Here is a 12623-nt window from a genome sequence, read left to right on the forward strand (position 1 = left end):
GTGTGAAACGCACCCCCCCAAGCAATGCACATTTCAGCGCTGTACCTGGCAGCGTAGACAGCGCTACAGTAAGTGCTAGGAGGTGGCTTATTTATTAGAGCCCTGGCAGAGCTCTCTTTCAGCGCTGGAGCAGGGACTACACAGCCACATTAAAGCACAGCTGCGGCAGCACTTTAACTCTGGCTACATGCACAAAACGCTAGTTCGGCCAATTTCTTAGCAGCAGACAATACCAGCCTGTACCAGTATACTTTCCCCTCCGTCCTCACCCCATCCAGCCCCTTCCGTCTGCCACCCTTACTCACTGTATCAGATCTAAAATGTTCAGAGTAAGTGCTTTAGGGCAGCGCATCTGTCTTATTTGTGAAGCACCTAGCATGAGTCTGAGAGCTATAAAATGATTCAGTGAGCTCCTGTACACTCCTGATATTTATTATGGTGCATTGTAACGATCATTAAAAATTCCAAGATGTGTTTTCGGACACATTATTTACGGAGGCATTAGACTAAACAGACAGTAGTATTTCTTAGGGTACGTCTAGACTACATGCCTCTGTCGCCAGAGGCATGTAGATTAGGCTACCAGACATAGGAAAATGAAGCGGCTGAGCAGCTGTTTGTCGGCTCAGCGCGGCAGCCATGTAAATTTAAATGAAGCGGCGATTAGTTAAATCGCCGCTTCATTTTCCTATGTCTGGTAGCCTAATCTACATGCTTCTGGCGACAGAGGCATGTAGTGTAGATGTACCTTTAGTTTCTTAAAGAAAATATCCTACCATTCAAGGCTTGGTATCCTATAATCTAAAAGGACTCAACACACCTGTGAAATGTTAAAGCCATTCCTGCATAGTGCCTCAGTTGTGACATTCTAGCGCTCATTTATTTTGCGATAAAAAAACAAAAAACCAGAACCCAATTCCTGTGAAGCACAGGCTGTTATGTATTTCATGAGAAATAAATCTATTTATAAAGCGTTTGTTCATTTCAAACCTGGCTCTCAGCTCTCACAAGGACAAAACATGCACACACAGTGACCGCATCACCTTGACTCAAATCGCCCCAGAAGACATGGTTAGTCCCCAAATCTAACAGTGTTAATTCAGCAAAGAAAACAGTATTTACTTTGTTTAAAACTAAAAACCTAATGCATCTTATGGCCCCTGAATGCACAGAGTAACTGACCTGTATCGCTTGCCTATTTAGATTGCCAGACAGGGCCTTATCAAGACCAGCTTTGTACAGAATAAAGCACACTACAGGCAGTCCCCGGGTTACATGGATCCGACTTACATCGGATCCCTACTTAAAAACGGGGTGAGGCAACCCCACACTAGCTGCTTCCCCCCAGCACACCAGGGAGACGCGAAGCTAGCGCCCCCCCCCCCAGCAGACCAGGGAGACGCGGAGCGGCTTTTCTCAGCAGACACCTCAGCTTGAGAATAAAGGACTGAGGGAAGTGAGGTGTGGGAGAATAAAACTGAGCTCTGGAGAAATGTTTGGCTAGAGTTTCCCCTACAATATGTACCAGTTCCGACTTACATACAAATTCAACTTAAGAACGAACCTACAGTCCCTATCTTGTACATAACCCGGGAACTGCCTGTATAAGCCCTGAGCTAAATATAATAAGGCACAGCCAAGCCTCCAACTGAAGGACAACACCAAAACCAAGAAACAAAACAGCAGAACTGGAAAACCGATATACCTTGGAGGTGCATGTTTAATTTGATCAGAGTTTTTCAATAGCTCCAGTTATATGATTTAGCATTTCTACATTTCGCAGACACTTTAGTTCCCCAAGAAGCTGATCCTTTCATGTGTAGGCTGCAAAAGCAGCTACATTTTGGATTTTTGAAACTAACCTAGTGTGGCAAAACAAGAATCCCTAAAAGAGCCTAAAGCAGTTTAAAAACAGAAGTGTTTATATATTAATCAATTCACCTGGCTCTACAGCAAACACCATACAATGCAACACTACATGAAGCTAAAAGATGGACGAAAAATACAAGCCACCCAATGAAAGTGCAAGTAGATTTAGAAAAGTTTTCCAAATGGGAATTTAGCAAAGGCATTAGATTATAACATTATAGAAAATAAAAACAGCCACCGTGGATCAGACCAAAGGTCCATCTAGTCCAGTATCCTGTCTTCTGACATTGGACAATGCTGGTGCTCTAGAGGATATGAACAGAAAATCTATCCCCTTGTGCCCGTTCCCAGAGTACCACAAGTTCTTTCATGCCCCACAATACTTAGAGGCACTTTCTTGTAGATACTTTATTTGACCTGAGAGAGGAGAGTGCTCCTTATACAACTTTACACAGTTTTACTTGTCCACAGCAAAGCAGTTTTTTTTTTAATCAGCATGTAAATACTCTCGCTCCTTGGCTCACATCACCATTTAATAGCATGGTAAGCCCCTATCATGCCTGGTCTGCAGATTTTCATGGCAGCTTTTCAACACTGCCCTAATGGTCACTAGCTTTGTGCTGATTCAGAAGAAACAGCACCACCTACCGCATTTACATTGTGATAAACACTGCTGTAACAACTGCCTCACAAATATATGCTTCAAATAAGCCATCTCCACCCCATTTCCTGCAAGACAATCCCCCGCCCCCATCCAGAAACTAACTCAGCTTGTGACATCCAAGAAAACGGTACTAGAGCTCTGTGTTGGAGTGGAAGGCTAGGAGGGAGTGACCTTTTCAGTCTGCCTGTCGTTTCTTTTGTCGTTTTCATATACGTGCATGTAACGTTTTCCCTTTACGAATAAGGCTGAGACTGTGTGACTTTCCAGGACCCCTGCGACTTCTGCAGCCTGCAGGTGTGACTGACCCTAGTGCCAGATGCACTCGTGACAGTCCTGGACCACCCTCATTAGCAGAGTTAGTGGCAGTTCTGGGCCTCTCCGAATCAGAGCAGCAGCTATGCCTCCAAGCCACCCAGAATACCAAACATTTAGTCAGAGATATACAGTACAAGTCACAGGACCATGAATTTTTGTTTATTGCCCGGGACCTGTCCATGACTCATTAAAAATGCCCAGGACTAAATCTTCACCTTATGAATAAACATGCTTGCTTAGAAAGAACTGTGAGATCTTATGACAGCGGGGGATACTCTACAAGGGCTAGAACCAGTGTACTCACAGAAAAACAGATGGCAAATTAGCTTGTGGGGATAAAGTGTAGGTTAGGGAGTTGTGCAGCCTTAAAATCTATAATCACAAGTGAGAGACAGGTGTCCATCCAAGAGAGGTGATGGCTAGGATTAAAGGCACCCACAGAGTAAGAAATACAAATGCAGTTACCTGAAACTGTGACGCTGAACACTTGTGCTCACTGAACCCTTCTCTAAAACAGCAGTTCTCAACCTTTCCCTGACTGTGACCTCTCATTACATCAGAGAAGTTTTGGGACCTCTATCCAGACATACAGAACTCCCTTTGTGAGGATTATCACAAGCCCTTAAACCAATTTGCAAGCCCTCATGCTGAAGACCTCTGGCCTAAGGCACAATGGGATGTAGAATTACTAGCAGATTTGTAATAGCTGCTGCTTTCTGCCACAGAAGAAAGTGAAGTGAAATAACCCCCGTGGCAGATTTTATCTTACCATTACTACATACATGGGAGTGCCAGGAGATTTGAAAACAATTTTTTGGTGTGCAAGGAGGCCAGGATCAAGCCCAAGACTTGCAATGCTGTCGAGTGCTTTGAGGTTACAGAAATCAATATAAATCATTAATCAATAAAACAGGTCTGTCTGAGGCCAAAGTCAGGTGGTGTCACAAAATGCCATTGGGGAAAAAAGTTTCAACCCAATTAAAACATTCTGAATAGAAACGAATCCAAACCAAACCCCCTTTTAAAGAAAGGTGGTTTGGGATCACAGATCATAAACAAATAGAAGCCTGGGCTTCAACATAAGTTAGGTTTTAGAAGAAAGTTGTTTTCGAGGGTTTTTTAAAACAAGACAAAATACTATTCCTGTTTCGCCCTGGCTTGCAAAAGTCCTGAGTTCAGGAAGTGGTATTTCTAAGAACATAAGAACGACCGTACTGGGTCAGACCAAAGGTCCATCTAGCCCAGTGTCCTGTCTGCCGACAGTGGCCAGAACCAGGTTCCCCAGAGAGGGTGGACCGAAGACAATGATCAAGCGATTTGTCTCCTGCCATCCTTCTCGAGCCTGACAGAGGCCCCTAACAGCCTTTTATAGAACTAACCTCCATGAAATTATCTAGCTTCTCTTTCAACTCTGTTATAGTCCTAGCCCACTCCACACCACTTATGATTTTATAGACCTCTATCATATCCCCCCTCAGTCTCCTCTTTTCTAAACTGAAAAGTACCAGTCGCTTTAACCTCTCCTCATAGGGGACCCGTTCCAAACCCCTAATCATTTTAGTTGCCCTTTTCTGAACCCATTCCAAGGCCAAAATATCTTTTTTGAGGTGAGGAGACCACATCTGTACACAGTATTCAAGATGTGGGCGTACCATAGTTTTATACAGGGGCAGTAAGATATTCTGGGTCTTATTTTCTATCCCTTTCTTAATAATTCCTAGCATCCTATTTGCCTTTTTGACCGTCCCTACACACTGTGTGGAAGTTTTCAGGGAACTACCCACGATAACGCCAAGATCCCTTTCCTGATTTGTCATAGCTAAATTAGCCCCCATCATACTGTACATATAGTTGGGGTTATTTTTCCCGATGTGCATTACTTTACACTTATCCACATTACATTTCATTTGCCATTTTGTTGCCCAGTCACTCAGGTTGGTGAGATCTTTTTGGAGTCCCTCACAGTCTGCTGTTGTCTTGACTATCCTAAACAGTTTGGTATCATCTGCAAACTTTACCACCTCACTGCTTACCCCTTTCTCCAGATCATTTATAAATAAGTTGAACAGGATTTGTCCCAGGACTGACCCGTGGGGGACACCACTAGTTACCCCTCTCCATTCTGAAGATTTACTGTTTATTCCTGCCCTTTGTTTCCTGTCTTTTAGCCAGTTCTCAATTCATGAAAAGACCTTCCCTCTTATCCCATGTCAATGTAATTTACACAAGAGCCTTTGGTGAGGGACCTTATCAAAGGCTTTCTGAAAATCTAAGTATACTATATCTACTGGATCCCCCTTGTCTTCATGTTTGTTAACCCCTTCAAAGAACTCTAATAGTTTAGTGATAGAGATGTAGCCGTGTTAGTCTGGTGTAGTTGAAACAAAATGCAGGACAATGTAGCACTTTAAAGACTAACAAGATGGTTTATTAGATTATGAGCTTTCGTGGGCCAGACCCACTTCCTCAGATCAAATAGTGGAAGAAAATAGTCACAACCATATATACCAAAGGATACAATTTAAAACATATCCTTTGGTATATATGGTTGTGACTATTTTCTTCCATTATTTGATCTGAGGAAGTGGGTCTGGCCCACGAAAGCTCATCATCTAATAAACCATCTTGTTAGTCTTTAAAGTGCTACATAGTCCTGTATTTTGTTTCTAATAGTTTAGTAAGACATGATTTCCCTTTACAGAAACCATGTTGACTGTTGTCCAACAAATTATGTTCTTCTACATGCCTCACAATTTTATTCTTTTCTATTGTTTTGACTAATTTGCCCGGTACTGAAGTTAGACTTACCGGTCTGTAATTGCCAGGATCGTCCCTAGATAAATATTGGTGTCACGTTAGCTACCTTACAGTCATTAGGTACGGAAGCTGATTTAAAGGCTAGGTTACAAACCACAGATAAAAGTTCAGCAGTTTCCCATTTGAGTTCTTTTAGAACCCTTGGATGAATGCCATCCGGTCCCGCAGATTTGTTGACATTAAGTTTTTCTATTTGTTCCAAAAGCTCCTCTGATGACACTTCAATCCGGGACAGTTCTACAGATTCACCCCCCACAAAGGACGGTGCAGATTTGGGAAACTCCCCAACGTCCTCAGCCGTGAAGACTGAAGCAAAGAAATCATTTAGTTTCGCCGCAATGGTTTTATCTTCCTTGATTGCTCCTTTTATATCTTGATTGTCTAGGGGACCCACAGGTTTTTTAGCAGGCTTCCTGCTTCCAATGTACTTAAAAAAACATTTTCTTATTTCTTTTTGAGTTTTTGGCTAGCTTTTCTTATTACAATTTTACACTTGATTTGACAGTGTTTATGTTCCTTTCTATTTATCGCACTAGGATTGGACTTCCACTTCTTAAAATATGCCTTTTTGTCCCTCACTGCTTCTTTTACACGGTGGTTAAGCCACGGTGACTCTTTTAGGTCTCTTACTATGTTTTTTAATTTGTGGTATACATTTAAGTTGGGCCTCTATTATGGTGTCTTTAAAAAGTTTCCATATGGCTTGCAGGGATTTGGCTCTAGTCAGTGTGCCTTTTAATTTCTGTTTAACTAACCTCCTCATTTTTGTGTAATTCCCCTTCTGAAATTAAGTGCCAGAGTTCTGCACTGCTGAGGTGTTCTTCCCACCACAGGAATGTTAAATGTTATTATATTATGGTCACTATTCCCAAGCGGTCCTGTAATGGTTATCTCCTGGACTGGATTCTGCACTCCACTCAGGACTAAATCGAGAATTGCCTCTCCCCAACAAGAGTTTTACCGTCACCTCATTTAAGACAGGGATGATGGAGGCATCTGGCTGCTCTGCCTTACGTAACAGCAAGTTCCTGGGCTATTGTGGAACTAAGGCCATATCTACACTAGAAAAGGTACGGCTGGCTAACACAAACCCTTCTGTGGCAGACACAGTGTGTGTCAACAAAAAAGTGCTTTTGCCAGTACAGCTTATACTAATCTGGCAAGTGACAAAAGGCATACCAACAAAAGCACTTGTATGCTGGTGTTACTGCCTTTTTCAGCGCTTTTGTTGATAGCAAAAGGTCAGTTTCACACGCTAACCAACATTACTATCCCAGCAAAAACATGTCTAATGAAGACCCAAGGGCAGGTCTGCACAGCCAAAAACCCTCTCCTTTGACTTTTAAAATGCACTGGTCTGGAAAGCTTGTGACCACATTTGGGCTGCAAGGAAACTGCAGCAAGTTTTACACCAGTGGTCACCAACCAGTCGATCGGGATCTACTGGTAGATCTTGGAGCCTCTGACAGGTGATCCTGACTGGTTTGGCCAGGAAGCTATCAAGTGCTGGCTCTTCAGTTGCCTCTCCACCCACTGTCATGCTGCTCCTGCCCTCTGCCTTGGAGCTGCCCCCGTGGGAGCCTCCTGCTTGCTGTGCAGGGTGTAGGAGGAAGAAGGGGGGGCTGACGTCAAGGTGTCCCTCCTACCCCCCACTCCTGTACCCTAACTCCACACAGAGACAAGGGGATGGAGGGAGGTTGGCAATGCAAATCTGTCACTTTCACACACTGCATGTGTGTCTGTCATTCTCTTACACACACAGTTCTTCACTCTCATCTCCCAGCCCAACAAATAGTGGGGGGTTGTTACTTCTACTGCTTGCAAAGTGGGTTATTTTCGGTTTTTGACTGGTCTGTGCACTTCATAATTTTCATAAGAACATAAGAACGGCCATACTGGGTCAGACCAAAGGTCCATCTAGCCCAGTATCCTGTCTACCAACAGTAACCAACACCAGGTGCCCCAGAGAGGGTGGACCGAAGACAATGATCAAGCGATTTGTCTCCTGCCATCCCTCTCCAGCTTCTGACAAACAGAGGCCAATGACACCATTTTATCCCCTGGCTAATAGCCTTTTATGGACCTAACCTCCATGAAATTATCTAGCTTCTCTTTAAACTCTATTATAGTCCTAGCCTCCTCTGGCAAGGAGTTCCACAGGTTGACTACACGCTGTGTGAAGAAGAACTTTCTTTTATTAGTTTTAAACCTGCTACCCATTAATTTCATTTGGTGTCCTCTAGTTCTTCTATTTAGGGAACTAATAAATAACTTTTCTTTATCGGCCCTGTCCACACCACTCATGATTTTATAGACCTCTATCATATCCCCTCTCAGTCTCCTCTTTTCTAAACTGAAAAGTCCCAGTCGCTTTAACCTCTCCTCATATGGGACCCGTTCCAAACCCCTAATCATTTTACTTGCCCTTTTCTGAACCCTTTCCAAGGCCAAAATATCTTTTTTGAGGTGAGGAGACCACATCTGTACACAGTATTCAAGATGTGGGTGTACCATAGTTTTATACAGGGGCAGTAAGATATTCTGGGTCTTATTTTCTATCCCTTTCTATGTAGGGATAATATATTAATGTATTGAAAATGATTCCCCCAAATGGAAGTGACTCCCCATAATTTGTTCCCCACAACTTAAAGTGTTTAGATTTATTATTAATTCTTCTTATTATTATTATTATTAGTTAAGATTGTTAAATATTTAGATTTATTATTATTATTGCCCCTTTAGAATACAATGTATTAGGTCATGTAACTTTACTCAGCACTCAGAGAATGTTTTAAGCAATACCACCCAGAAACTTTTGTAACTACAACTTTTATTATTAAACATTAATTAGGGAATGTATGTAAGAGAGAGAGAGTGCTTGGATGATGAATGAATGGTTCTGAGAGGTGCCAGCCTGAGAATACAGCAACAAAGGGCTGAAGAAGGCGTCAGGTGCCAGTGCAACCAAAAGGTGTCAAGTGGAGAGAACCAAGTACTGGAGGTCCACCCGATGAGATCACTGACGAGCACCTGGCAGCCACCCTGGAGACATCAGCATGATGCAGCAATTTCCATAGACTGGCCTAGGAAGAAATTCCTATAAGAACTGGACTAAAAGACTATGGAACCAGAGTCCAAGGTTCTGCTGCCAGCCTACCAGGAGCTTCAGATGCGCATCTGATCAGGACTTCGCTCCCCACTACCATCACTTGTGTACAGAGTACCTGGCCAGTATTCTGTCACAAGCAACTTCCAGGCTGGTAACTATAACAATACACAGAACCTGAATGAATGGATGAATGAATATTTATATGTATAAGGGTTAAGTAGTTAAACAACGTTGTTTGCTTCTATCTTTTCTTTATTTTTTATTATTATCTTTACAATAAATGTGGCTTTTGCCTTATCCCCCTCATAAGATCCTGCTTGCTTTTATTGGTACAACATCTTAATAATTCCTAGCATCCTATTTGCCTTTTTGACTGCCGCTGCACACTGTGTGGAAGTTTTGAGGTGAGGAGACCACATCTGTACACAGATCTGCTAGGAGAGGACTTGGGATAGGAACTGCTTTCTAATACAGTCTGAGGAGTTGCTCTATTCCACGTATAAACAAATCTCACAGACCAGGGCAGTAGTCCCCAACCTTTAGAGGCTCCCGGGCGCCCGGGGGTGGGGCCACTCACGCGCCAGGTGCCCGGGAGGTGGGGCCACTCACACGCCAGGTGCCCGGGAGGTGGGGCCACTTGTCCGGGGGCACGCCAGGGGACGGGAATGCCCTTGCACCTGGCGCCGGCATGTGCCCTAGGGCCGGGGCTGCCCGAGCACCTTGCGCCCGGGGCCGAGGCCGCCCAAGTGCTTTGTGCCGTGCGCCTGGGGCTGGCACCGGCGCCGCTCGAGCGTCTGCATGTGCCCCGGAGCTGGGGCCACCCGAGCGCCGCGCACCTTGCGCCGGTGCGTGTTGCTCGCCTGGGGCCAGCGCCTCCTGTGCACTGCGCGCCAGGGCCGTCCAGGTTGTCGGCGGGTGCACACAAATGCCCCGGCGGGCGCCATGGCGCCCGCGGGCACCGCGTTGGGGACCACTGGACCAGGGCATGAGGAATATCCACAACTCACAGAAAGCATTTCACCACTGGAGCCTAAGTTCTTTACCAGGGAATCAGATTCTGCTTTCTTCAGGATCTGGAGCATCCAGTCTGATCAATATCTGAGGCAGGATATTTGAGGAAACTGACCACTAAGTGGGTCTGACCCAGGAAATGATGTATTCCTATGAAGGGAACAGCAGAAATGCCCTCAAGAGGCAATTTCAATCAGTATATCCAGCCGGATAGCAGGAAACCAGCCAGGATTTTTTTCTTTGCATTTTCCTGCAGGGAACAGTCAGCAGTTACTCTGACTATAACCTTTGGAGACAGGAACTAGCTTCCTTCGGTGCACGCCTACAGCTCCTTGCACAATAGGGCCTGGATTCTCCCAAGCACAGCCAGCTGCTGCTACTGCAATACCACAGCCACCCATAAATGGAGAGTAAGAAAGTGAAGCACGAATACTGTCTCCCCCAAAATGAGTAGAACAGGTCACATTTCACTGATCAGGGCAGATATAAAGCAGGTGCCTGGTAAGGAATCCCCACAGTCAAAAAGGAACAGGCTGTGGAAACACCACATTACAACTTCCTCATGGGGGCAGGCCCCCTACCACCGCCAGGTGCCCCCACCCTCTAGTCCAGTGGTTCTTAACCTTACTGTAGCCTGCACCCCTTTGGTTCTCAAAATATGTTCTTGCACCCCTTATTAAAAATCATTGAAGTCAGTCAGTTCTTTAAACCTAAGATATACCATAATAATCAGGCACGTCTCACACGCCCAGAAAGGGCATCTCACACCCCCCCCCCCGGGGGTGCTTGCACCCCAGGTTAAGAACCCCAGGTGGCCCCCTTAACTCCCTGTGAGGGGTGCCCCCTCTACTCCCCTCAGGAACCCTCCACTCCCCCTGCGCATGGCATGCCCTCTACTCCCCCTAGGAATCCCCCACCCTCTACTCCCCCCTGCACAGGGCCCCCCCCCACCCTCTACTCCCTCCTGCACAGGGCGCCCCCTCTACTCCCCCTAGGAATCCCCCACCCTCTGCTCCCCCCTGCACAGGGCCCCCCCTCTATTCCCCCACCTTCTACTCCCCTCTGCACAGGGCCCCCCTCTACTCACCCACCCCCCACTCCCCCCTCTACTCCCCTATGCACAGGGGCCCCCCTCTACTCCCCTATGCACAGGGGCCCCCCTCTACTCCCCTATGCACAGGGGCCCTCCCAACTCCCCCCCCCCGCTCCCCTCTGCGCAGGAACCCCCCACCCTCTACACCCTGTGCACAGCCCCCCTCCCCCTAGGACCCTCCCACCCTCTACTCCCCCCTGCACAGGGCCCCCCTGCACAGCCCCCCGGAGCTCGGCAGCCCCATGCCCGGGCCGGGCCCTGCGAGGTGCAGGCGGGGGGGGAGGGAGGCTCCGCTTACCCGCCCGCGCCTGGCCCCGGAGCCGGGTGGCGAACACGAGGAGAGCGGCCAGCAGCGCCGCGGCCAGCACGTACAGCACCGGGTCCATCTTCCCACGTGACTGCCCCCCACCCCCCCGCTCCGCGCGCCGCCCTGGCCACGCCCCTCTCCGTCCCCAACCGGCCGGTTCCACAGCACGCAGCTCAGGGGGTGGGCGAGTGAGGCTTGGTACGTTCCGCCTCCGAGCCCGGAAGTGAATGGCGCTGGGGAGGCCCCCATTGAGGGGTGGCCTGTTCGGTGCCTGTTCCAGTGGCTGGCAGGGCAGGGGTGGCTAAGGTGCTGCCTGCAATGGAGACCTCAATGCCAGCAAAGGGAGGGAGGGGTCGGGAACAGCTGTGCAGGGCACAGATGGGCCTAGGCAGCTGCAGGGCCTGGCTGCCCCAGTGGGGGAGGGGGCCCTGGCAGGGGCTGGCCTGGCTCAGCTGCAGTGGGGCTCTGGGTGCCCTCCATGGCTGTGTCTAGACTGGCCAGTTTTTCTGCAAAATCAGCTGCTTTTCCGGAAAAACTTGCCAGCTGTCTACACTGGCCGCTTGAATTTCCGCAAAAGCACTGACGATCTCATGTAAGATTGTCAGTGCTTTTGCGGAAATGCGATGCTGCTCCCGTTCGGGCAAAAGTCTTTTTCCGAAAAACTTTTGCGCAAAAGGGCCAGTGTAGACAGCAGAGATTTGTTTTCCGCAAAAAAGCTCCGATCGCGAAAATGGCCATCGGGACTTTTTTGCGGAAAAGCGAGTCTCGCTTGGCCAGGGATGCTTTTCTGCCAAAAGTGCTTTTGCGGAAAAGCGTCCTGCCAATCTAGACGTGCTTTTCCGAAAATGCTTTTAACGGAAAACTTTTCCGCTAAAAGCATTTCCGGAAAATCATGCCTGTGTAGACATAGCCCATGTGCTTAGCCTAGGCAAGTGCTGGCCACCCTGGTGCCCAAAACTGGCTGCATCAAGTATGAGCTCCGTAGGCACAAAGACACCCTTAGCAGGCAGTCACAGTCCGCAGGGGTCAGCCGGTCTATCTTGATACCCTGGCAACCTTGCCTTTGCGGTGGATGGTCCCTTACACTCAGCATCGCCATAAAGTTCAGATCTCAGAGAGGCAGCTGTGTTTACATCTGCACAAACAACGAGGAATTCTGTGGCACCTTAAAGACAATCAGATTTATTTGGGCATAAGCTTTCCTAGGTAAAAGCCACTTCATCAGGTGCATGGAGTAGACATTTCATGCATCTGACAAAGTGGTTTTTACCCAAGGAAGCTTATGCTCAGATATTCAGGTTGCACTGAACTGGTCCTTGAAGTATGGATCATCAGGGATTGTGAGTAGAGAGAGGAATGTATGTTTAGTCACAATCAGGGTATTTTTCTTTGTTTTGGTTTGGTTAAGCTCCTCTGTGTGAAATCCACATGCTTCCCC

The 12623-nt window shown here is 47.0% G+C and overlaps 1 protein-coding gene across 1 annotated transcript in view; it reads right to left on the minus strand.

Annotated features, from left to right (window-relative positions):
- Positions 1–11338, minus strand: part of DDRGK1 (DDRGK domain containing 1) — a 54982-nt gene extending 43644 nt beyond the window's left edge. Inside the window, exon 1 of the mRNA XM_075931006.1 lies at positions 11177–11338. Within this exon, the coding sequence (XP_075787121.1) occupies positions 11177–11264 (88 nt within the window). The 5' untranslated portion in view covers positions 11265–11338. The remainder of the gene's footprint in view (positions 1–11176) is intronic.
- Between the last annotated feature and the right edge of the window lie 1285 nt (positions 11339–12623).

This window comes from Pelodiscus sinensis, chromosome 5, assembly GCF_049634645.1.
Source record: "Pelodiscus sinensis isolate JC-2024 chromosome 5, ASM4963464v1, whole genome shotgun sequence".
In the NCBI taxonomy this organism is placed as follows: Eukaryota; Metazoa; Chordata; order Testudines; family Trionychidae; genus Pelodiscus; species Pelodiscus sinensis.